We start from the raw sequence: 27120 nt of genomic DNA on the forward strand, positions 1-27120 counted from the left end.
TGTGCCTGCCAAGCTGTCTTTACAGGGTCATGGAGACTCTATAGTTCCTGTGGGCTGTGAAACAGATTACATGCAGCAAAAGAGCAGGAGCATCTCTGCCTGCTACTCAGAGTATACACTGATAGCCACAGACTTCCCTCTCACAGCAGCTTTAAGTGCACCCTTATATGCCCTTGCTAAGGTTTTGCAGTCTTCATCTCCTGGTGCACTCAACAATTCAAGAGCCTTATTATTTTGTAACAAATTTTTTCTCATGGTGCAAGTGAGATCTTTGCTCCTAATATAAAGCCTGATCCTGCAAATGCTCTGTGAAGTATGCTCCCAGCATGGATGTCCACTGTTAAAACAGTTTCCAGAGCTCACTCTAGGGTGGCTGCACTTCAGCAGGGGATGATATGAACCTTTTGTATAGCTGTTCTATAAACTTAAAAAGCACTGTGGGATTCTTCGGGATGAAATTCGATAAAAACATGTAAAGAATTATACACTTCTACCTCATTATAACGTCACCCAATATAACACGAATTTGGATATAAAGCGGTAAAGCAGCACTCCGCGAGGGCAGGGCTGCGCGCTCCAGTGATCAAATCAAGTTCGATATAACACAGTTTCACCTATGACGCTGTAAGATTTTTTTTGTTCCCGAGGACAGCGTTATATCGAGGTAGAGGTGTATTTCCAAAAGAAAAAAAATCAAATGCACAAATACAGATTGTAACTGGATAGGTGGCATTACTGCAGAAAAGCATCTGGGGGTCATACTGGATCACAAATTTAACATGAGCCAATAATGTGATACAATTGCAAAAGAAAAAAAAAAAGGCTAATATTTTGGGTATTAAAGAGAGTGCTGAATTTAAGACATGGCAGGCAATTGTTCCACTCTACACTGGTAACGCCTCAGCTGGAGTATCGTGTCCGGTTTTATGTGCCATACTTTTAGAAAGATGTGGAAAAACTGGAGAGCGTACAAAGGAGAGCAATAAATATGATAAAAGGTTTAGAAAACCTGACATGAGGAAAGGTTACAAAAACTGGGCAAGTTTAGTTTTGGGAAAAGAAGACCGAGGGGTGAACTTGATAAGTGTGCAAAGCGCAAAAGGTTAAGAGCTTTTATAAAGAGGAAAGTGACCATTTTTTCTCCATGTCCACTGAAGTAGGACAAGAAGTAATGGGCTTAATCTGCAGCAAGAAAGATTTAGAGAAGATAGTAGGCAAAACGTTCTAACTGTAAGGATGATTAAGTACTGGAATAAGCTACCTAGTGTGGTGGTGGAATTCCCATAGTCAGGTTTTTACGAACAGATTAGACAAACAGGTTAGTGATGGTCTAAATATATTTGGTCCTGCCTCCATGGATAGACTAGATTACCTCTCAAGGAAGGTCCTTTCCTGCCCTACATTTCTATGTTTTATAGATGTACACTGTTATTAATTATATTAACATAATTTTAGTATATAGTAGAACCTCAGAGTTATGAACACCTCAGGAATGGAGGCTGTTCATAACTCTGAAATGCTTGTACTTCTGAACAAGATGTTGTCGTTCTTTCAAAAGTTCACAACTGAACATTGACTTAATACAGTTTTGAAACTTTACTATGCAGAAGAAAAATACTGCTTTCCTTTTTTTCCCCCTTAGTTTACATTTAACAGTACTGTACTTGCTTTTTTTGTTGTTGTTTTTGTCTCTGCTGCTGTTTGTGTACTTCCGGTTCCCAGTGAGGCATGCAGTTGACTGGTCAGTTCACAACTCTGAGGTTCTACTGTATACACATTTTGAGTGACCTAAATACTTCCATGAAGATGTACTGCTCTTACTTTTTCCACTTACAGCATTGTATTGTGTCCTCTACGTGGACTTGGCCAGCTTTATTCTTTCACTTGCCAAAACAACACTCTAACAAAAACTGTCACCAAAACAGAGACCTAAACCCCATGGCAGAGTTCATGGTGGGTCATTGGACAGTGTTTAAGTAGGACTTGTGACTGCAGAACACTGGCTCAGCATTGCAGAAACTGAATATGGTGGACAGTTACAATTCTCTGTTCATCTTATAGCAACATAGCCAGATATTGAAAGAAATACTGTACAATCAGAAGGATTTCTTCGTTGCAGAGTAGATGAGCTTGCATGTCCGTCTGAAAAGGTTATTTTCCTTTTCTTGAAAGCACAAATGGTTTGGCTTGTAGTGAGTCAGATCCAGATTGGAATGACAATCCCATTGGCCTGGATAAATTTCAATTTGAGTAATTTCAGTCTGATTATATTTGTCCCCCTGAAGTTTTAATTGGATACCATATTCTTTACTTCCTGTCCTAAATTAAAGAATAATATTTCTACTAAACAGCTGTCATTACTCATGTTTCAGGGGTCGACAAATTGATTCCAGTGTATATGCCTGTAATGCCCTTTGGGATCCTTCGAATGAAGATCATTATATACCAGGGTTCTCAAACTTCACTGCACCGTGACCCCCTTTTGACAACAAAAATTACTATACAACACGAGAAGGGGGGGACCAAAGCCTGAGCTCACTGAAGCCCCACTACCTCAGCAGGCTTGGGGGGGCGCTGGGAGAGAGGCCAAAGCAGCCTGTAACCTGAGCAGTGGGGCTCAGGCTTGGACCCGGACCCAGCACCCAGCAAGCCTAACACCAGTCCTTGCAACTCCACTAAAATGGGGTCCTGACCCATTTTGGGGTCCCAACCCACAGTTTGAGAATTCCTGTTATATATCATTATCGCATACTATTAAGATATTATTGTTACAGGTCTGCACAAATTCTGCATCCACCAATAGCCAGCAGCAACCTCCAAAGAGGCCAATACCATACAGAAAGGCAGATGGGAATAAACTCTCCTAACCCCTCTGATAAAGTGTTACTGACATAATGCGTCTATCCCCCTGCCATCCTAAAGGCTGCTCTAGAACCTAGCTCCCCTGGTGACAACACTAGAGTAAATGTATTATGTTTGATGGATATGATGCACAGTAAGTATTTCTTCATGGTCCAATTTGAAGTTCAGACAAGAGCAGGAATATTGACTCTGCCCATCTGCCATAGCCCCCATTCACCTCTCTTAGGGAAGATACTTATTTGGGAAGCATGATTTAGTAAAGTTACATTATGTTATGTATCATATTCAAGATTTACATAATCAAAAGAGAAAAGTGAAAAATGAGGCCATGTAATATTCAATGTGATCTTGATGCAATCAGAGCTCAGAAAAGCATGGTCTGGTCACTGTCACAAAATGAGCACTTTATCTTCTCCAATAATATCAATAGACAAGAGATGTGTGTCATAGAAGTACTATGCACTTTTTAATACTTCCATTGTTATTCAAGCACTGAAACTGCTTTAAATGACAGTTTTGAATAATGCTGGAAATCTCTGGAAGGACACAACTCTGAATATTTAATTTTTAAACTCTTAAGAACTTGTGTTGTTATGGCATCAGTGACTCTAGAATGTGCTTGATATGAAAAAATAGACATAAATGTTAGGCGCAACCTCTGAAGAATCTCACAAAACAGCAGATATGTGACATCAAGTGTTCAAACCAATCAGATTGGGGGAAAAAACCAATTAAATGTTGGGATCCTTACACAGAGGAACAATAACATCAGATTACAGAGAGGCTATGTTGCTACTAGCTCTCCCACACTTACACCTGAACTCTAATATCTAGTGTGTGTGGTGGCACACATGCATGAAGCAAGGACAGAAGGTGAACCATTGCTGCCTGAAATGGGGAGTATGCTCTGCTCTCATCCTTCCATGGACTTAGGAGCTACTCTATCACTTTTGCTTAGTTTTACACCCTGTCACAACTCACAGTGAAGAGGAGCAAAAAGTCCCTGACTTGTAATGGGTGGGAAGGTACACAGGAGTGATATACTATTAATCACTGGTGCGGGTTACACAGGACCAAATCCTGGTCCCTTGTAAAGCAATGGGAGTTTTGTAAACACAGTGATTGGAATGGTTAGGTGATTGGAAGGAGGCGAGAGGACTGTTGGAAGCAAGCGGTTCCACGGCACTTGAAAGCAACAGTTGGAACTGGTCTGCTGATATGAGAAGGATAAAAATGAAGGGAAGAGAGAGGACAACAGTAGTCAGGGAGGAAGCACTACTAGGAAGCTTGGAAGAGTGCATCAGAAGAGCTGAGTGAAAGGAAGGGAGCAAGAGAGGAAACCAACAGAATCAAAGAAAAAGCATGAAGTAGCAGTGGAAGAACAACAGACTGTGCCATCCCTCCAAAACGAGAAGCGAGTTCCTAGCTCTTTCTTACTGCATGGAGCGTATACAGATCTGAATTTGCTTCCTGACTTTTTTGGGGGGAAAATATACAAACATTTCAACTATTTCTCTTTCTCTCTCTAATGAATATATTGTGGTCCCATATGCTAATTAGCTAGTTCTGGTAAAAGATAAACAGTTTCATAGGATGTTCTTATCAATACCCAGGAACTACAATGTGTTGTTGGGATTCAAGACTGCACATCCCAGCTTACTAGACCTTAGATGTATCAATGGGCTATACTAATCGTGTGCCTCAGGGATACTGAATGATCAGGCTTGACAGAATTCAATTTTTTTAATATAATTTCAATGGATATTGATGTTTATTTTAAAGCTTTTTTTTATTTTTAACTATTTCAATTTTCACAGTTGTGGGAAAGTATGGGAGGTTCAGGCAACAGGGTGGTCAGACAAAAATTTAGTTACAGAAGATACTGAAATTCAAAAGGTTAAAACTTTATAACCATTAAAATACAAATTATCAATGTCACATGTCAAAACATACAAAGTATGTATCCTTAAATCAAACTCTAATATATTCTCAAGTAGCATTTTTCTAATTTTCCGTCTGTATATTTCAATTATTATGGATGGAAATACTTTTTATCAGTTTGTGTGTGTACTGTGAAATAGATGTTTACTGATATCTATAAAAAATCTAATCCTTTCAAGCCCATAAGTAATTCATAGACTCAAATGAAGGGTGAGGAGTAGACAGAGGCTTCTCCCACTATGATGTTCCCCTTTGGAAGAAGCTTTCCTACAGATGTCCACATTTTTAGGCACTTAGTGCCCTTCATATGCAAATCTAAAGAACTGCAGTGAATGGTAACTATATGGTTTATGCCAGAGACAATCCAAGCAGATATATGTGTTTGCAGTATAGAGTGGCTCCAGTGATTAAACTTGAAACCAGCTATTAAAGGAGGAAAAAAACAAGCCACACTTACCCTCTCTGAAGATGAAGACAACAACAATTATGGATCTTAGGAGATTCACGTAGGGAATGATACAGTTTCTCCTCAATGATATGCTTCAACATGCCCTGGAGAGACATCTCTAGGAAGGAGAAAATAATTTAGTCTCCATGACTCTTTCAGTCCCTTGTTTCTCATTTCTGACTGCCAATAAGCGTCCTCACCCACAGTACTAACAATTGCTATGTTACAGATGTAATGAGACCAAATACAGTGATGTTCCTTTCCTCTTGGTGGCTATTCATACAGCAAACAGGGCTGGAACATTTGAAATAGAAAAGCTCCAGAACATTCAGGGACAGTTGGGAATGGTGACAGTTAGAACTGGGATTTGGAAGTGAAAGACAGCAACTGGGGAGTGACACTGGGGATCTGGCTGTTGGAATTTGAGAGGTGAGAATGGCAGTTGTTAGTAGGAATCATAGAGAAAAGAAAGCTGAAGAAAGTGCAGTGACAACAGTAGGAAACATCTGAGGGGGAGAGAGGGACCAGGCAGGGAGGTGTTACTGAGATGTTGGGTAAAATGTGTGAGAAGAGTCTTATGAAAAGGAGGTAAAGGAAGAGAGCAAGAAAACCAAGAGAACCAGGGACAATGCAAGAGGGTGACAGAGAAATAGCAGACTGAAAAAATGCAGTGGAAAAGATGAACTTCTGGTTCACTCACTCTGCGCTGAGCATCTGAGAGTACTGAATCGCCTTCTGACCTGATCTATGTTTAAATTACTCAAAGAATAAGTGCTGTACATTTGGGGATGAAACACAACAAAGTGATTGAATCCATGTTTTAAGTGCAAAATGGAATTCAATAGTAACTACAGAGCCATGACCAGCAACTCCAGAACATAAAAACTATTTGTTTACAATCAATATCTAGTCTCCTAGGCCCTGGGCTATCTCAATCAAGTTAGCTGAATGCAATTGAAAAGCTCTCTTAAATGCTTGTTGAGACGCAGGCTAACAGAAGCATTTGAAGCTGTAGCCTAGGCATTTTCAAATAGCAACAAGATGGCAGTAACCTGTGCTCGCTATTCACCTGCAACTGGAGTGGACAGGAATTGCTAATCAAGATATCAAAGACCAATTATTGATTCTATGAGCCAACCAGTGCCTCTCAATTTAACCTTTCAGAAAATGTTACATGTTGGTTTTAGGGTTTAGAAGTACAAAGAACATGAAGCAGTACAATTATTATGAGTGATTGCCAGTCAGGTGAACCCTGAACCCCATTTTTGAGTGACATTGCTGCATAGCTACCAGTAGCTCCCTCAGCAGTACATCGTTTTTCTGTTCTGCCAGATTGCACAGGACAGAGTTCAGACAGCCTGTGATCTACTATCTCCTTGGGGCACTGGGCCAGAGCAGGAGGTGGTGGGTGTATATTGCACACAGGTGATGTTGTGACTAAAATGGCTGCATGGCTAGGACAGCAGGCACGCACGGGACAGCACACCAGCCCGTTCCTGGGCAGGATACCTGCAGGGCCATCACTCAGGTACTTATGGAGCTGCAAGGCCACTGGCTGGAGCGTGTTTTGGGGCAGGAGAGCTGCAAGGTCATCACCTGGGGGCGCGGCAGCCCATCCGTATGCACAGCCGTCGAAGGCCAGACGAAACCAGACACGTGTGTGCGAGCGAGCGCGACCGCTGCAGCGCGCGCCGCCGTCCTACTTTCGCTCTCCCGCTCCCGCCTCTCGCGCCGTCCTATGTGCCTTAGCACTGGGCTCCCTCCCTGTGCGGGAGCCGCAGCCAATGGGGGCATAGCGTGGGGAGGCGGCGGAGGCGGGGCCCGCATGCCGTTTGGGGCGGCTGCGCACAGAGTTGCCCGCCCCTGTATGTTCAGGACGGGAGGGGATGTCTACGCCTGCGCACAACAGCGCTGGTCTCCCCTGCCCAAGAGTGGTGTTTTCTGCGCCTGCGCTGTGCGCCTCCCGCTCCCCAGTGGTCGGGAGGGGGGATTGCTGCGCGTGCGTAGTGTGGCCTTCGCACCCCTGTGCCCCGGAGGGGGGGTTGCTGCGCCTGCGCACAACGCTGCCCGCCCCTCGCCAGCAGCAGCAGCAGCAGTAGTAGGAGGCGGCGGTGTTGGTCCCGGCTGGGGCGATAGCGTGAGGGTGCCCGAGCGCCGCTGTTGCCCCCTTTTATCCGGGAGCCCCAGGTCCGGGCCGAGGAGGAGGAGGCGTCCCGGCCGCGGAGGGAGTCCGAGCGGCGGCAGCAGCAGGAGTCTGTGCCCGGCCCCCCCTGCGCCCAGTCCCGTTACAACCCCCTTCCTCCGCGCTCCGCAGCCACCAACATGTCGGCGCCGGCGGCCAAAGTCAGTAAGAAGGAGCTGAACTCCAACCACGATGGGGCCGACGAGACCTCAGGTGAGGCCGGGACGGGGAAGGGAGGGGAATGGCGGCGGCGGCCGCCGCGGCCTCCTCCCCGCACGGCGCTGCACCGACCGCCATTTTCCCCAGCCACACGGGCCGCGGCCGGGCCGGAGGCGGGAAGAGCGCGGGGTCGGCCGGGCGGATGTGCAGGCCTCAGCCGCGGCAAGAGGAGGCCATGTTAGCGCCCTTTTGTCTGTACTATCCGGCCTCCTTCTCCACGGGCGCGGGCGGGGGGCGCTGCGGCCTGCGCGGAGCAGCGGGACCCCCCCCCCTCCTGGAGCAGTATCCGCGGAGCCTCATTGTGCTCCGCCGCCGCCATGATGCTTCGCCGCCTTCTGGTCTCGGAGCCGCTACTGCTGCGTGGTGCTGCCTGGCCGCGCAACGCGGGGATGGAGCGGCGCTTTCTCCGTGGCTGGTGGGGCCCGCCCGGCTGGGGAGCCACGCGCTACTCGTGCAACTGCGGGATGTGGCTGCCCGCCCGTCCCCACGTGCGATCCTAGCAGCCCGTGTGTATTGAGAGGTCGGTACTCGGTTTCCCGCACCGTGAGGTTTGCATCAGTCGCCGCCGTAGGAGGAACTTGCCCCCCTGGTAAAGGCTGTCGGTTTCCGTCACCCATGGATCTTAGCCTGTTTGGCTGGGGGTGTGGAGGTGCTCATGGCAACGAGCCTCCTGACCAGCAGCTCTTCGCTGTGCTCGGTTCCTTTCACACACGTGCTTCCCGCACCTGAGTTTTCATATGTAATGGGGGTGGGGGAGGTGAAGACAACACCAATCTACTCATCTCCGGCCGCACAGTGGGGGTAGGGCTTGACTCTGAGACCCCCACAGGAAACAGCTACCCCATAACACGAAATCCTGTGTGTTCGCAAACTAATCGGGGGAGGGATGCCTGTTCCGCACTTTTATAGCTGCTTCCCGCTACCTTTTGTTAATTTTAAAACACTTTAGGCAAACAGTCATTACTTAATCACGAGCTCCAGCAGCCTCTGCCGAGTTAAAGTTCTGATTAGAAAATATCTACTTCACAGTGGTTTTGAAATATTTACCCAAATCTCTTCTGAAACATGCCTTTTAATTGTGGAAAACAGCATTTCCAATTGTACTGTTTTAATTTAGCATTTTGTATCTTATTTTTTTCTTTAGTATTAACCTCACTTAACTGATTCAATTTCTGTAAATGTGTTCAGCTTAGAAAGAATGAATTGGTGTATAATTTTAGTAAATTATTAAACTATTATAATAAAATTACCAAGTGTTGTATATGACTATATAGTGTGAATTAGCATGGTACCTGGTTTCAGCCCTTTTTAAAAAAAAAAAAAAAAAAAAAAAGCAAATCTTTACACCAATCTTCGGAGACTTCACTTAGCAAGTTCAGTTAGTAAAAAAACGATAGTTTTACAAGGTCTGATGAACCTTATCATCAAGTAGAAATAATCATTTAAATGCCATCCAGAATAGTGGTAAAGTTTGTAAAAGTACACTTTTCTGATTTTCTCAACTGGTGTCATATATTATTGAGATCTCTTTTAAAAAACTTGGGGAGTTTGATGGATTTATTTTTCTTTCAGAAAAAGAGCAACAGGAAGCAATTGAACATATTGATGAAGTACAGAATGAAATAGACAGGTAAATTATTAAAAGAAGCTTTTCAATAATTTTAATTGTTTTAGCAGAACTGGGAAAAAATAACTCATAATAAAAATGCTGTAGTAACTGAAGTAGTGTATGTAGCTGTTTCACACTTTCCAAAACCTCAAAATCATATTAGTGGTTTGACATGATTAGAAATAACGGGCATTTGGTGTATATATGATCAAAAATTTTAAGGCGTAATCTTGTGTTCTGTTTAGCTGTGTACAACTAAGCTAGCTGGGCCTTAAGATATAACTTGGCTTTTAATACTTGAAATAGATTGTGATGACTTTAAAATGGCTTTAACAGTATAGATCTGGCCCTCATTGCATCTATCAAAATTTACACTGTAGTGATAAGCTGTATATTGTCTCAGGTCACTGTCGGCTTAGGCCCTGATGCCTGCAACCTATTCCAGGCAAACAGACACCCTTCCCACTACCCTCCTAAACTTACTAATGAACCTCCAAGTGGACACAAGAGCCTGGCTGGGAGGAGCATTTGCAAGATTAGGACCTTGCTGTGTAACAAACCTTTTTTTTTTTTTTTTTTTTTTTTTTTTAAACGAGTTCTGTCATCTTAAAAGATTCTTTGTGGCACACAAACTTATTTTGTTTTTATCTTTTCTCTGGCAAATAACAGGAGGAGGGGCAATGAGCTTGAATCTGATCCAGTATCATGTGTCAAAGTTGACCAGTCTTTCTAAACTAGATATTTAGAAAATTTCATAGTGTTCTGCTTTCAATTTAGAGCCCAACCCTGTGAATGCCACTGAGCATAGTGTTTGCTAGTGGTGTAGTTTCAGTTGAGTCAGTGGGATTATTCCTGATAGTACACGCTAAATAGTGTTTGCATGATTGGACCCCTTGTTTTTGTTTGACATATTTCAGACGGGGTTGATTAGTTTAATTAAATAATCCATTCTAGTTTTGGACTATCTGCTGATTTTGCACCTTGTTTAAACTTCAGATCCCCATGCTATAATGTGAATCTTTCCTTTCTTTTAGACTGAATGAACAAGCGAGTGAGGAAATTTTGAAAGTAGAACAGAAATACAACAAACTCCGCCAACCATTCTTCCAGAAGAGGTCAGAACTGATCGCCAAAATCCCAAATTTCTGGGTAACAACATTTGTCAACCACCCACAAGGTATGTTCCTGGTGCCTTTTTTGGGAGGGGTAGGGGGAGCATCATGGAAGTTTGTTATATTATGTATGCCTTTTAATCCTTTGGTTCAGAAAATTGCTCTTAGATTTTTGTTTCCCCCGATTAACAACACTAACTTCTGTTTGACTATATGCCTAGAGCTTCATTTTGAGGCGATAATGCTATCAGTGGAAACAGTTTATCCATTTCTACTTCTATTGTCCCAAAGATCTTCTTCCCCTTATGTTTTGACTCGAAGAACAAGCTTGATCACCATTATTAGGACACCACGTTTTATACTTTTTATCATCCTCTTAAGTGAAAGAGAATACACCTTCAACAACCCTATTGCAGAGGGTACTTGATTGTGACCTCTGGGCACCAGTGGCTCTTTTGAGCTTCCTCTAAAGATGGTCTGGGACGATATACCAGATGTCCTAATAAATCAACTTTCCGTGACAATGTCTTATAGTGTTTGCTGCAAAATAACCTATATAAACAGCTCTTGTAATGCAAGATTCCTAATTCTACCATAGTATCTGCACTCTTGGGGGAAGAAGATGAGGAGGCACTGCATTATTTGACCAGAGTTGAGGTGACAGAGTTTGAAGACATCAAATCAGGTTACAGAATAGATTTTGTAAGTATCATGGATAGTCTTCATTTAATGTTGTGCCATTTTTATTTGCATGTAACCTACCTACATCAGAGAATGGTGGCATAAGTTAGTATTTCAAAACTTGTAGTACTTAGCATTTTTTAGTTAACATATCTGGTATGCTATAGATAAGTATGCAATCCTAACTTTATTCTTTCCGCTCTACAGTATTTTGATGAGAATCCATACTTCGAAAATAAAGTTCTCTCCAAAGAGTTTCATCTGAATGAGAGTGGAGATCCATCTTCAAAATCAACTGAGATCAAATGGAAATCTGGGAAGGCATGTATCTTTACTAGGGGGAGGGAGGAATTAAAGAATTGCTCCACTTCAGACAGTGGCAATGAGTGCTAGGTGTTTCTGTGCTTTGATGCCAAACACACACTCACACACTCCATTCCTGCTAGATGAAGCCCTAGGATACAAGAATTTGGTGAGGCTTGTAGCTAATTCTCTCACTTTGTTCCACGCCAGAGGAAGTGCTAGTGAAGACCAGTTGTCAGTATTTCTACAGGCATGTCAGTTAAACTTTCTCAGAATAGGTCTAAAAAGCACCCAACCTTTTTAGGGAAATCTCTCACAGTTGATCTAATATCAGTGCTACAGTTCTCTTTGTAAACAAGACCTAATTTAAACTTCAGATTACAACTACCTTTCCAGTTTCAATATTATGGTAAAAGTTTGAGTGGCCACTTGGTCTTTGTAAAGAAACTAGCAAATCTTTTTATCTGAGTTGTTTTTCTACCAGTTGCCAGTTACCATCTATATAGGTAATGGTTTCTTTGTAGTTCATAAGTTACATGTACATCTTGTGGAACTTCTGAATTAGGAGCTAATTTCCTGCACCTCACAAAAGTAAACTACAGTGCTGCACATGAGTCAGTTTGAATGTCATAGTTGAATCTGTTGGAAAACTGCATCAAATGTCAGTCAAAATTTTAGTATTTTCCTCTGGTGTTCTGAGGTCTTCCAGCAGTAACTTGAATCTTGCAGTACCTTATGGTCATTCAGCTAATTATTAAAACAAGCTGAGTTACTGCTATCCATAAAATTGCATAAGCAAGTATATCCTGGGTGCAGAGTGCCTCAACAAAGCAGCAGCTAGAAGTCTGTACACATTAAGTGACGAAATAAAAGGTCCACAATTACCTCTGGATACTAGTATGTTGCTAGTGAATGTGGTGTTGTAGCTGAAAAAGTGAGTTGTGTCCCCCCCCACCCCTCTTGCGATTGCTACAAAGGAGAAACAGGAAATTTAAAAAGGGAAAACTTCAAGGATAAAAGACTTAAATCTTTAATCTATTGTATGAAGAAAACAAAAGATGAGTCCATCCTAGGGGAAGAGAAAAGGAAGAGGGGAGTGTTAAGACAAAGTCTTATAAAAAAAGCCTACAGCAGTGATGGGCAGACTACATGCAACCCGTCAGGGTAATCCACTGGCGGGCTGCAAGACAGTTTATTTACATTAACCATCCGCAGGCACGGCCACCCACAGCTCCTAGTAACTGCAGTTCGCTGTTCCCAGTCAATACGAGCTGCGGAAAGCGGCGCAGGCTATTTGAGAGTGTCTTAAATTGCTTGTGCTTAATGTTAGCATTTAAATAGTTCTAACAAGTCTTGAAATAGCACTTCAGTAACTGGTTTGAGTCATACCTTTGCCACTATGTGGCTGGGAACATTAACAATGGTTAACAGGTAGTCTTTTTGAATTGTCAATATTTCAGTGGAGAAAGCTAGAAATAGAGTGAAAACTTACATTCTAAGTAGCGAAAACACTTAAAAGTGAGGGCTTTTTTACTACCACTGGCACTATTAATGAGAAATGGTAGCTGAAACTCCTAGCTATGTGGTGTCAACTGGTACATGCCCTTGGGGCTCTGTATAATTTGTCTCTTACACACCTCTCCTTGAAAAAGAACAAGTAGTATGTGGTTGCATAGATAAGCAGGTCTCCAAATGCATCTTGTGAAACATGGTTAGGAAATTCTTTCAGGAAAATTCTTAACTTTCTCTTCTTTTTCAGGACCTGACAAAGCGCTCAAGCCAGACACAGAACAAGGCCAGTAGGAAGAGGCAGCATGAAGAACCAGAAAGCTTCTTTACCTGGTTCACTGACCACTCTGATGCAGGTGCTGATGAACTAGGAGAAGTCATCAAAGATGACATCTGGCCAAATCCATTGCAATACTACTTGGTACGTGTAGAGTTGAGCTGTTTGTAACAGTATTCTTGTGTCTATGTCAGAATTAATTTGATCAATGCAGTAACATTGTATATGTGTTTCTAATTAAGGTTCCTGATATGGATGATGAAGAAGGTGAAGGAGAGGAAGATGATGATGATGATGAAGAGGAAGAAGGGTTGGAGGATATTGATGAAGAAGGAGATGAAGATGAGGGAGAAGAAGATGAAGATGATGATGAGGGAGAAGAAGGAGAGGTGAGAACACATTTTTTCCAGATCAAGGAGTTGAATAGATCCAATTAGGAAATCCTGTTTTAGGAACAGCATTGAATTTATCTTATTGATAAATGTTAAGGAGTTATTGACACTCTGTACAGTCTGCTGTTATGTTTTTCAGAGGGGAGTTTGTAGATGGTAACAGTTCTTGCAGCTTGAGTAATGATTTTAGTGTTCTTAGGTGGTGTGGGGGGGACAAGTATTGCCTTTAAGTTGGAGATGGATATCTTTAGGGAACTCATTGGCAAAAATGAGGAAAATTGATCTGTTTGTGTTATATGCCTGTTCCTCCAAAAGCCTGTTTTTTCTTTCAGCAAACTGATTTTTATTAGTAAGTTACTGGGTATTTGAGTGCTGGTTTTAACCTTATTCCATAAATAGCTTTTTTTTTTTTTTTTTTAATGCATCCAGTTTTACTGGGTTTCACCTATTATATACACTTTACTCTGGACTGTTGCTGATTTTTCTGTGAATGTGTCCTCATTTTGGAGGTGCTAGGGATGACCTCCTCACCTCTGCTGCTACTCACAATCTCCAGTGATTTAAAGTTTGGAATTAATTCTCACTCATTAACTGGGGATGTTGCACTGTTTCATTTGTTATAATTAATTAGCCACATTTGGTTTTGTTATTGAGTTACATGAAACTGCCTTTTAGACAAACAATGGGGAAGGGTTTGGACATGATGCATGTAGACACATTTTAGATGTGATAACGAAGATCTGCTGAGCAATATTCTTCTTAGTATCTAAATAGTATTTTATTTAATCTGTTCATTGAACTTTTGAATCTTGTAAATTATTTACTTAGACTTTTACTACCCTTGAAGACTGCCTATTCAAAGCTCTGGGTACCATTAGCATTCTCGTCAGTATTCACTAACAAATAGTTTTTGTCAATTTTCATCCAAATCGTATGTCCCAGCAATAACATGGAGATCAGACTTTATCCAGCCTTACCTATTTCCATATGGAAGAGCGAGAAAATATGAGCTTTTCAAACCATCCTGCAAGAATAACTGCACCGGACTTTTTAGAGTGGTCAAAAATTCTGGTTAATTGCTGTTTGAAAGTCAAGGCTGTCTGGAGTTTGAATGTACTGACTCCTGCACCTTCCCTCCTCCCACCCTCCAAAAAAGTGACTAGATTTTAACTGTTTCTTTTCTTTCAACAGGAAGATGAAGGAGAAGATGACTAATTAAACACTGATGGATTCCAACACCCATCCCTTCTTTTCTTATCTTTTAATTTTTCTCCAGTCCCTGGGAGCAAGTTGCTGTCTTTTTTTTTTTTTTTTTTTTCCTTCCTCCCTTGTGCTCAGTCGCCTTGTTCTCTTGAGGTCTCTTTTTCTCTCCTCTACACCATGGTTCACCATTTATTTTGGGGGAAATACCCTGAGCAGAATACAGTGGAAAATAAAATCTCTACCAGTTTCTGTTCCAAGTTCATTTTTATCCCTTTCTGTCTAAAAACAAAAACTGTTTATGGAATCAACACACCATGTTCTGTGGGAAAAAAGAAAACCTTCTGCTCCCTTCACTCTGCTGGAAGCTGAAGAGTGCTAGGCCCCTGTGTAGTAGTGCATAGATTCTAGCTTTTTTCCTTCTTTCTCTGTATATTGGGCTCAGAGATTAGTGTCTCTATGTGAATATGGACAGTTAGCATTTACCAACATGTCTGTCTACTTTCTCTTGTTTAAAAAAAATTAAAAAACTAAAAAAAATGGGGGTATAGAAGGTGAGCAAGGGTGGGTTTCAGATGTTTGGGTGGGTTAAGTGGGCATTTTGACAACATGGCTTCTTCTCCTTTGGCATGTTTATTGTGATGTTTAACAAACATCCTTGCAGTTTAAGATGACACTTTTAAAATAAAATCTTCTCCTAATGATGACTTTGAGCCCTGCCACTTGATGGAGAATCAACAGAACCTGTAGGATCTTATTTGGAATTGACATTCTCTATTGTAATTTTGTTCTTGTTTATTTTTAAATTCTTTTTTTTTTTTTTTTTTTTTTTTTTTTTTTTTTTTTTTTTTTGGTTCACTGGAAAGGAAAGAAAGATGCTCAGTTTTAAACGTTAAAGTGTACAAGTTGCTTTGTTACAATAAAACTAAATGTGTACACAAAGGGACTAATGGTCTTCACTAAACAGAACGTTTCTGACTTTTCTTGCTCGTTTTCCCATATATTATCAATGTTTTTTTGTCTGTATTTTCTAATTTAACACTTGTTCGTATGTCCATCAGAATATCTGTTTTGCAAGATAACCTCATGGCTGTATGGAATTAACCTGAATTTAAATTTAAAGATAGTTTTCATATCTGGAAAAAGTGTTTAATTTAGGTGTAACTTACCATAAATTATCTGATACTATCAATAAGTTGCTGTCAGATTGCCTATCAATCATCACTATAAATTGGCAGTCATTACTGTAATCTGCACATTGTTTCTCTTTACTTAGTTTGATATCTCCATAGGAGTGGGTAGTGGTTACATTCCTTGTACATTAAATTAATGGCATCTTTAAATGTTCCCTCTTGCACCAAAAAAACCACCTGATGCTCTAATAATAAAGAAGTGTGCAGATTTAAACACACTAGTGATGTAAATGAGACACCACATATCTCTGATCTCTAGTAGATCATTGAGAAGACCATACAAACTCAAATTAAATGATCAAAGGTTAATGTATATAATCCATTTGGTAAACAGCTTTCTCAATTGAGATGTTAAATTAGTTTGTTACACATTCAGGCTGATTGTACTCTTCAAACACAGAAGAATCTTACTCTGCTAAATTACATCTCACAAGGAAGTAGTTACTTTGTGGAATTTCAGTGCCATACAACCTCCAATCTATGCTGTTTATATTTTCCAGTGTGTGAGCTAACAAAATGCAACCTGTTTTGATTTAAAAGTATCTACTGCCTAAGATCTACATTTAGAACTAACCAGAATAGCAAGTGGCAAAGTGATGAAACCTCTTCTAGCAATAATTAGCATTTATACCGTTACTTTAAAAAGCAGAATGCCATATAAACTAACCTAATTTAAATGGATATTTTAAAACCTGTATAGAACAATTTTAGTACTAAATCATTGTATAACTGTCTTCTCCTAATAATGGGTTCTCAGGATGGGGTTCCTCTTATGGGAAAAAGATTGTTTTAGCCTGTCATAGCAGCACGTTTCTATTTTGTGGTGCTAGAGTAAGGTTATTCTCTAGAGTGGTATTCAACGGTGGGGAGAAGCACTCCGTAAAAGACTGAACCAACTCATTTTGTTCAATAAAGGTTGGGTTGGACCTACTGCCCTAGTCCATGTCATTTTTTGGCATCAATTTTAGTTACATTAGTGCTAAAACTGTAGACAAACTGTTGCCCTGTATCTTGTGTACCCATTTATGTAGAGCAAAGTAAAATGCTACTAAACCAAACTAAATTGTGCTTATTTAGGGAAACATCTCTATGCTGTCAGAAAGAGAGTGCAAAAACTTATCTCCCCCTATATTGCAAGACCTATAAAGTTCCATAATCTGCTTTTCCACAGGACACACTAAGGTGGTACAGCTGAATACCAAGGACAAAAAGTGAGAAATGAAGGAGCAGGGATCAAATGCTCCTGCAAGTTTGAAAACAAAAACTGATTAGTACTATACAGGTGGCAAAACAATCCCACTATTGTGTAGACAGAATATTGGTTTCACTTTCTGGTGAAACTACTCTACATTTCAGTTTTCTTCATTGCAACAGTAAGAGTAAACAACCTTTGAACTGCTAGTAATATTACTTTCATTCTAGTAAACTGTCAGCTAATAGTGGAAAAATGTAATTCTGAGTAGGGATTAAAACACTTTCCAGATTTAAAAATACAGCCCTAGGTGCCCATCCAGTGAAGCACCTACTTGGAAAAACTCAGTTACCTATTGAGAAGTGCCCCGATAGAAATGTCCTTGTAACAATGAGGGTCAAATACAAATTCTGGAATTCTCATTAATTAAGACAGGAAGAGGGCTCTCTAGTACCTTCCTTAAAACCTTTAATCATTTTCTGAGGTAAACTATCCCTATGAATTATCTTGGCAGAACATGTATCATGAGCTTCTCAATAGAGGTCGGAATTCTCCCATTTAAGCTAATGGACACTGGCTTTAACCTCCAGTATAACAGCTGTCTGAGTTAATGGTTCACAATTTAGAAATTGAAGCATTTAATAAGTTTTTGCACATGTATTTAACCAGGATGATATGAAGAAAATATATGGAAGAACTTCCATATTCTTATGTTTGAAGTTTAACAGAAGAAGCAGAAGTGTCTGCCAGTCCTGTAAATTCTAATGCCAATCTTAAATATATGCACACAGGAAATAAATATAGATTGTAGAATTAGTAAATTTAGCACAATTTTTTTAATTCCAAATTTATAGCATCTCACTTACTGTTTCCTTATTAGACTGTGTGTGAAAATGTGAATGCCATACTTCTATCAGCAGGCAGAATGGTGTGCATGAGTGATTAGAAATTGAGACCTATATTTATTCACTTACTGTTTTGAATTTGCAAATACTTTCCAGTTCTGTTTGAAGAGAAAGGGGACTAGGTTAGTATATTTTTACTGATGCAACACCTAGATTACACCATACACCTTAGCCACTGCCTATTAATTTTAAAACCATAATGCTGATCTTCGTTGGCTTGCAAGAAGATATTTTATACCTTTATTTCTGCTGCAACAATATAGTTAGAGCTTTTAGGAAAGTATTTGCCATGACTGGTAAACAGATTAAAGCACACTCAAATGTCATTTTTTTGGTAAATACTCTCAGTAATAGTGATTTTGAAAAAAATCCTTTTAAATATTAGTTGAGGGTATTTTTCTATACTTAATATTTATAGAGGTTAGTAAGGACCAAATAATTAAGGCCCATATCCTGTATCAGGCTGTGGTGTTGGGTAGATCTTCCAATTATAAAGTTCAGTTTTCTTTAATGGGACAATGTGGCCTCAGGGAGGGTGTAATTAAAAGATTATGCACCAAGAGTTGTCATTGCAAAAAGTAAATCCAATTTTCTAAGCTTATAGTATTTTAGGAGATACTGGTCAGGTACCAAATGCTTAGAAATGTATTTCTGAGGTTAGTGTTCTCCCTTTAATTTGTCCCAGATCAGGGAGAGAAAGTTACCAAAAGTTTGTTACACTTCTTGCTCTCCTTTCCTGTATTAGACAAGGCCTGGAAATCCTGGGTTCACTTTAATCATTTTTATTTTAAGAGTGCTATCTGATAGACAACATCTAATACCTATTTTCTCCTTGTTTATGAGAGTAATCGTCATGCTTTTTGTCCAGTGAGACATACAGGCTTCTTTACTGCCTCTTCAGAACCTCTGGAAATTCAGCTATGCTAATTCAGTGGTAGTACTTGCTAGTCAGTGATAGAGTTTAGGGTTTTGGTCCTACACCTGCTGAAGTCAATAATAAAGCTTTGAGTTCTATGGGAACAGGATTAGGCGATAAATCTGTAAGGAAGAGACTTTCAAACTCACGGTAGTTTTCTGAACCAGAACTTCTGCCAGAAGGTGAGAGTGCTAATTTGGGAAGGGAAGGGTATAATGATATTTTAATGTAACGTGGACAGAAATGGCTAAGGGAATTTGAAGCAAGAATTGCAATTGTGGTTTAAGCTGGTCGCTCAATGAGTGCTGACCTATGAGGTTAGCAGATTCTGTTCTACAATTTGAGCTGAAGATCACCTGCTAGATCTAGAACAAAGTACATTTTATATTCCACCCCATTTTACTTTGCCCAGACAACACCCTAGTAAAGCTGGAGTATATATAACACAGGAATATGACAGATCTATGAAGTCCAGGATCATCGCCTACGGTTCCTGGAGTGCTTAAAGGAGGGGAGTGTGGATGGAAGCAAGATGTGCAGCCTACAAGAAAAATTGCAGATAAGGGTGACAAATACACAGGCGCTCGGACCTGTATTATACCCAGTCATGCAAACAATCCTCCACCCCACACGCACGTTTAAAAAAAAAATAGATCTGAGATTTTTTGCTTCATATAATCAGTCAGTTATATGTGTCTAGCTAACAACTCACCCTTGGAGGGAGAAACAAACACAACACACACACTAGAATTAAAAATCATACAATTTACAATTATTTATTTCCCATCTAGACCTTTCAACCTTAACTGTGGAAGGATCGTGGTAGAATCACCACAGAAGGTGATAAACTTTCCTGAGGCAGCAATTTGTCCGCAATCAGAGACGCAAAAGTACCATCAGAGTCTTCAAACGCCACATCGGTGATGTGAAGTATCAGAGGGGTAGCCGCGTTAGTCTGGATCTGTAAAAAGTGACAGAGTCCTATAGCACCTTATAGACTAACAGATATATTGGAGCATAAGCTTTCATGGGTGAATACCCACACATCTGACAAAGTGGGTATTCACCCACAAAACCTTATGCTCCAATACATCTGTTAGTCTATAAGGTGCCATCGGTGATGTGGAGTCTCCAAGTCCTAGGCTGATACGCCCAGCCTATTGGGGTGGAGAAAATCAAGCGAAGGGGAATGTGGTTAGGAACCCGAACAATAACAAAAGAAAAAACAAAAATAACTCACGGTAGAACAATTCCCCTCCCTTCAGTGAGACAAAGTAATGTGCTCCCAGTCAAGCCACCAAGAGTTCTGCTTCTGCTACTGGTGTACCATCCTGCCTCGACCCATCCACCCCCCTCCATTTCCTTTGTTAAATACCCTTCACTGACTCCAAATGATCCTCTTCCATGTTTCAAAACCTCCTTGGAAGGAGTGAAATAGTGATTAGAAGAATTTGTGGTTCTCCCCAACCCAGAGCACAAATGAAAGGAGTTGCAGGGCCTCAGCAACCGACGTGACCATCCTTTCACCCTCCTCCCTAAACACAATCACAAGGGACAAACTAGGGACCCAGTTCCAAGACAGGATGTTAATCCCTGCCCTTTCTCCAGGAAGGTCCCCTGAAGGGGAGTAGGCAACTTCATCTGGAGACCATATTTGCAAAGATCTCAGGGACCCTGGCTCCCCTGTGCTCCATTTCCAACAACAGCTCAGCCATTCCGAGGAGGCATTTACCTAGGCGGCACCTGGGGCAGCTGGCCAGCATCCAGGAGTATCCTGCGAACCAGAAGTAATTCTCTGCCAGACAATGCTTGTGCACTGCAGCCCTGACCAGAGTGATCACCAAGTACCTCTCCCTAGTGGGATCCTGGAAGAATAGCACGGGGACTTTGCATTTCCCAGCAGTGACCGTCATGTTTCTGACAGGGAGTGCTGTCTAGGGAGAAACTTCAGGTCCCAAACTCTGGCAACTTGAATCTGCAGGACTCGCAGAGAAATCATTTCTCTTTCTCCTCCTCCTCCTCCTGGTCTTCAGGATCATGCTGGTAGGTTGTGCTTTGATGCTCATCCTGGGGCATTTGGTGGCTACAAACTTCCCTGAAGCAACCAAGGGAGAGGCAAAGAGGCAGAGGGCTGATAGCAAAGCCAATGCATGCATCCTCCTCCTCCAGGCTCATACATGCACAAACCCTGAAAGTGAACAGCTAACAAGCCACCCTTCCTTAGGACTGATAGGCTATTCAGCTGATTGGTCCTTATTCAGTGGTCCAGTTCTCCAACATTATTAAACCTGCTTCTTGATTATTATTATTATAATTAAACATTGGCTGTTCCACCTGGGAAGAATCCAAGACCTGGAAGGAGAGAAGGGAAAGATCCTGTAAAGACAGAGGCATTGAGCACAGTGCTTTCTGCAAGCTGGAGGACCAGGAAAACAAATCTTATCCTCTCCCAAGACTGAGGCTGAATCTAAAAATCCAATTACTTGATTTTTTAACTTTCCAATAATAGTTCCTTTAAATGGACACAGTTTAGTGTAGAATCATATAGTACAAAACAAATAAAAAATACTGTACCTCTGTTACTAACAAATCAACAGATTAATAAGGGTTAGCACAAATCTAGAATTGTTTGCTTTTGTAATTTAATTCAGTTTGGAACAAAAACTAGACTTCATTGATACTTCTTGTTCTGGTCAGTTTAATTTGCTAGTTCTCATACTGTAATATTCAGGCTGCAAATCCTGCAGGGGAATGCTTAAATAAAAATAAATAAATTTAATTTAATAAAAAATTAATGGAAAAATATGTTTATATCAGGTTTTGTACACACTTTAAAATATGTAAAAGTGGGACTATTATTAACTGAAAATATCCTCTAATTGTGTAGCCCATATTCCAGCTGTTAAGTTGTGGAAAGTTGTGTATCACTTAAGACAGAAATAACCTGTTGAATGGAATAACAAACAGCATTAATGTGGCTGGCAACAGGAAGAGATCTTTAAGGACAAGGCTCTACCACTTGAACTGAAAGAGAATCTCCTTTAAATGTTTGTAATGTAGGGTCTTGGACTGCAGTAAATCAACCCTGTTTCTATCCATAAGAGCATCGTGACAAACACACATTGTCTAGTTTATTATGCTATTAACAACAACAGTCAATGTAATGTGTTAATATTTAGGAGCTACCTTAGAGCCTCTTCCCTATGTAATTATTGACTCCTTCCATCTTGGATCTTTGAACCCTTAGCAGACAGTGCTGGATTTACACATCCTGTCAGGTGTTGTTTGGATTCCTGGATCAAGAGAAAGTGGCACAGGGTTGCTGGATTCCCCAGAAAGTAGCATTAGATCTCTGGATCAGTGTCAGGTGAGGTACATTGTCTCCAACAGGTGGGACCAGATCTCTGAATCCCTGGCGACGGGCACCCAATTGTTGGGTCCAGAGATCCCGGCGTCACAGCAAACGGTGCTGGTCCCCTTCTGGCGGGCAGGGGAAACCAGATCTCACCGGCTGGGGGCGCTGGATCCCTCAGTCTCGGGGGGCCGCCCTGCATTCCGGCAGGTGGCGCTGCAGGCCTCAGTGCCGCCAGGGGGCGCTGGCTCCAGGCGCTCGAACGGCGCTTCCTTGCCGAGCTTAAGGTTGAAGTTTGAAAAGAGCCGGTTGCGAGTGGCTGCGCGGGGGTAGGAAGATCGGGGGCTGCGGGAGAAGAGGAGCTATGGCGGCTGGCGAACCGCGGCAGGTGAGCTGGAGAGACTTGTCTGAGTGGAGATCCGCAGGGGGTCCAGGGGACGAGCCTGTTCCGGAGCCGAGAGTCCCTGCGCTGGGGATCGGGATGAGTCCTTCTGAGAGCCCGAGGCGGGGAGGAGAGCCCGGCGGGCAGGGGGAGAACCTGAGGGGATTTGGGGGACGGCGGGGGTGCAGAGAGCCCGGCGGGCGGGGAGAGGCCTATGGGGATTGGCGGGGGCGGGGGAAGAGGAGAGAGCCGGGGGCGGGGGGAGAACCTGAGGGGATTTGGGGGGCGGGGGAGGAGGAGGAGAGCCCGGCGGGCGGGGGGGAGAACCTGAGGATTTGGGCGGGGGAGGAGGAGGAGAGCCCGGGCGGGCGGGGGGGAGAGCTGAGGGGATTTGGGGGGCGGGGGAGGAGACTCCCGCGGGCTGGGGGAGAGCCTGAGGAGAGTGGGGGAGGCATGGGAGGACGACAGGGAGACTTCACATTAGGAGAGGGACAGTAGTTTGGAAGGAAGAGAAAAACTGGCCTCTGGAAAAATCAGCTAGTGTCTCCCTCATCTCTTTCCCATTGTCGCCTCCAAATTCTCCCTTCTTGGGGGCTTTTCTCTGGTTCCCACTCCCCAGGATGGCCTCCTTCCGCCAGAACTCACCTTGCCTTCCACCCCTGCATCCACTCAGGGGCTAGAGTGTTCTCCTGGCTTGCCTGAGAAACTGGACTCCTTAGGAGTCCCCAGTTCCCTTACCCTGAGGCCCTCATCCTGACTTATTGCATACAGTCCTCTTTCTGCTCATCCCAGTATATGTGGGGGCACATTCCTCTCATCAGAGTAGACCTTGTGATTCTCAGAACAGGTAAGGTTGGCTCTGAATAATGGAGTTATTCTGCACTGATGATGATTACTGGGGTAGTGTCTAAAGCCCAGTTGGAGATCAGGGTTTCTTTGTGCTAGACACCATACATGTACACAATGAAAAAATGTTCTCTGCCCCCAAAAGAACCTCACAAATATGGTCTAAGTTTGCTAGAAGGTGACTAAAAGAGGAACGCAAGTGTGTGAATTTTAAGGATATGGTTTAGTTATTTAGGATGGCAAGAGGGTTTATTATAACCAGGAGAAGTGGGCTGAGATGGAGAAAGGGAAAATGTAAGGTGAATAACAGGAAATGTTTTCTGGCAGTGGAATGCATTAGTTTGTGGAATGCTCTCCTATGCAAAGTGGTGTGTGTGCCCCATAACTTCAGACATTTTAAAAACGAATCTGGAAAAATCTAATCTTGGAGCATAGTATATTACAATCTCATTCTGTGGGCAAGTTAGTGACAGAAAGGTCAGAGATTTAATTTGATTTTTAAAAATCAACAGAATCATAATGTCACCCACTCACTGTCCGCCATGGCTCCAGGTCTTCAGGTTGGTGGAAATGTTTATATGTTGTTGGAAATGGGTTGAACTGAGTATATGCAAATGCCCTTTCTTTCACAAACACAAACACAAATATGACAAACCAAGAACAATTTATGTAGATATGTATTTTAGAAAATGTTTAAAATTTTAATTTTTAAACTATACTTTAACCCAAGGGTGCTTTGCTTACATAAAAAATCCCTGGAGAATCCACTACAGGGAACATTTCTGAAACCGTCCATGGGACAAGGGAGTACCTGATGTAAGGTCTTTCCTTCTCTCTGATTTTGTTATTTTTGTGAAGGGAGGGATAATGTCTGCATAATTCAGAGCAGCAAAGGGGACCAGATCCAAAAGTGCTAGAAGTTGATTTATCCCAAACTGGGTGTTGTACTTTTCACTTTTTAAAATAAATTTAGTGTAGGTGAAACCTGCCAGACTCAGGCTTGGTCTAAACACAGAGTTGCACCAGTTTAACTAAAGGCATGGTTTAAAATTCCTTTAGTTAAAAAGGTGCATCTTTGTGTGAAGCCTTTCTATATCACTTTAAACCTTCCGTTGGTTTAGCTTGCATCTAGTGAATGCTGAATTGATATGAGTGTCTATGCAGGGGTTTGCACTGATGTAGCTGAATTGATGTTTAAAGTGATTTCAGTTAAACCAGTCCAATGTCTCTGTGTAGACAAACACTCTGGCCCCAGTTCTGTGGTGAGTCCTGTGCTGTTGGACCTCATTGCAGGTTCAGGGTTTAACAGCCTAGGAGACTAACCTTCGCTGGGATCCACAGAACAGCTGCAGCATGGGCAGTGTCAGCTTCTTGACACCCCACCCAGCAGTCCTAAACCAGCTTTGCAAAATGATCATAAAAATGTATCAGCCCAAATGCAAATTCTGCTGTCCTACCCTTTTCTGTGTTGACTGAATAGTATTTTATGTCCCCTAGTGCAGTGGTTCTCAACCTTTCTTCCTGAGGCCCCCAACATGCTATAAAAATTCCTTGCCCTCCCCCCCCCCCCGTGCCACAACTGTTTTTCTGCATATCCAGTAGCTTAAAAGCCAGGATCGGCATTAGGGGATAGCAGGCAGGGCAACTGACTGTTGCTCAGGCTGTGGCTTCATGGCGGGGCTCGAGCTTTGGGTTTCTGCCCTTGTTTATTTTGGCAGACTCCCTGAAACCTGCTCGTTGCCCCGCAGGGGTCCCCATACCCCTGGTTGAGAACCACTGCCCTAGTGGAATCATGGTTAACACTGAGATCTTCTGGCCCACAGGGGGTAGAAAGAGCCTGTCAAAATCACAATGCCCTAGGGTATATGTGTTCTAAATATATTTAGAAAATGGACAAGGCAGATGGTTGACTTTCAGTTATGTGTTTGGCAGGGGGCAGGGTGTAGAGTGGAGGAAACTTGCCCTGACACTACCCACATTGTTTCCATTTTGTGGATAAATGAAGGATGTCAGTTTCCAGCTCCCTCAGTCCAGTATCTTTTGCCAGCACTAAGCTCACACTAAGCAGTTATCCTATAAGTTTGTCAGTACAAATGTGCGGGTAGGACCAGATAGGGGTGTTGCATATACCTGTCCATATGGTTTGAGAAATAGGCACACTTTTTCCTAATATTTGTTTAAAATGTAATTTAAAAAAATCAAACTCCTTTTAGTAACTTACTACACACTGGACAAAAGACTTTCCGATTTCCTGACCTAGAATTGGAACAGTTTGACTGAGTGACTCAAGGGCTCCGTGATTCAAGTTCCTCTTGATGAAACCTTTTATTTGATTTTTTTCAGGAATTTGGCTAGATTCCTGGCCGTACTAATTGGGCGAGAACTTCCTGGAGTCAGGATGTAAAACCTGAGCCACTTTGTTTCCTTACCAGTCCTAAAGTCTCCTTTTTTGGTTGTCGAGTCTGTAGTGGACCTGACATTGGCTTAAGACACTAGTAAAAATAGAATTTGTTCTCTCTCTCTTGTTTTGCTATTAAACTGAAATGTAAGCAACACCTGATTAGTGAAGAAGTATAGAGAGCCTGCTTATAAGACAAGCTGTGTGATGTGCAACACAATAACAGCATTATAGTGACTCAAGAATTTTTTTTTTTTTTCTGAGCTGTTGGCACGTACTTTGGGTGCTTTGTAAAGTCTTAACCACCTGTGATGTGCACCAGTGACCTGATCATGCAAATCCTGATATAGTTCATTACTACAGTATATGTATGGTCTAATATTAAAGAATATGACAGGGAGATAGGACTCCTAGGTTCTGTTCCTGCTCTGACAGCAACTCTGTGAGACAGGAATTTACTGAGTGTGGCAGGAACTTTATTTTGCTGTTCTTCATTTTGTATATTTTGTATATATAAAGTGAGGATCATGGTAAGTAATTAATCAGTCTTGGGCTACATACATATATATATACATACACACACACATATATATTTGTGTGTGTGTGTGTGTATATATATATATATATATATGTATGTTTTTCTTTAATTGCTATGGAGCCCTTTAAAAACCCTCCTTTTCTAGAGCCACCTGCATGGATCTGGTTACTATGTCATCAGCAGTGGGTGAAGCCAGGAGCAGGTCTCTGGATAAAGTTCTGGCTGCCCCTGCCTGGGTAGAAAGCCTGTTCATGGGGGAACATGAGGAAAGTCTGTGCTATCTAACCTGTATCTTTTTTGGAGCTGTAAACAGAGCCTGTCAGTCCAGAGCTATCACCAGTACACCTTTCACCAAAACAAATCTGTTTAAAATTGACTGAAAAAGCAAAGCTAAGAACAGACTTTAATGTTGCCAGATCAATTTAAATGTGAGCAAAATTTTAAAGAAGCCATACTGCTTGCAAATCCCAGCTAGGATGTGGGTTGGGACTACAGACTGTCTGCCTTTTCTGGTATAGCTTGTACAGCTGACTTTTTGATTCATTAATTTACAAACAGATGTATGGATTAATTTATTTGTCTTCCTCAATGATGAAGACTTGGTCATGCATTCACTGAAAGTTAGTGTTTGGCTGTTACACCTCCAAAAAGTTCCAGTTGGCA

General features: G+C 41.9%; 3 protein-coding genes across 3 annotated transcripts in view; 2 read left to right on the forward strand and 1 right to left on the reverse strand.

The window, feature by feature from the left end:
- Positions 1–6972, reverse strand: part of DYNC2I2 (dynein 2 intermediate chain 2) — a 41100-nt gene extending 34128 nt beyond the window's left edge. Inside the window, exons 1-2 of the mRNA XM_032797653.2 lie at positions 6848–6972; positions 5261–5369 (exon numbers count right to left, since the gene is read on the reverse strand). The gene's annotated coding sequence lies outside the window, so the exon portion shown is untranslated. The remainder of the gene's footprint in view (positions 1–5260; positions 5370–6847) is intronic.
- Positions 6973–7223: 251 nt separating this feature from the next.
- Positions 7224–15677, forward strand: SET (SET nuclear proto-oncogene). The gene is made up of 8 exons (XM_032797737.2): positions 7224–7646; positions 9225–9282; positions 10296–10438; positions 10972–11075; positions 11262–11375; positions 13117–13287; positions 13386–13532; positions 14727–15677. Exons 1-8 carry the CDS (start codon positions 7574–7576, stop codon positions 14748–14750), a joined length of 834 nt encoding a protein of 277 aa, XP_032653628.1. The 5' UTR covers positions 7224–7573; the 3' UTR covers positions 14751–15677.
- A 6931-nt stretch (positions 15678–22608) lies between these two features.
- Positions 22609–27120, forward strand: part of PKN3 (protein kinase N3) — a 29646-nt gene continuing 25134 nt past the window's right edge. Inside the window, exon 1 of the mRNA XM_032797730.2 lies at positions 22609–22681. Within this exon, the coding sequence (XP_032653621.1) occupies positions 22658–22681 (24 nt within the window). The 5' untranslated portion in view covers positions 22609–22657. The remainder of the gene's footprint in view (positions 22682–27120) is intronic.

The sequence above is a fragment of the Chelonoidis abingdonii genome, chromosome 24 (assembly GCF_003597395.2).
Source record: "Chelonoidis abingdonii isolate Lonesome George chromosome 24, CheloAbing_2.0, whole genome shotgun sequence".
NCBI classification, from domain to species: Eukaryota; Metazoa; Chordata; order Testudines; family Testudinidae; genus Chelonoidis; species Chelonoidis abingdonii.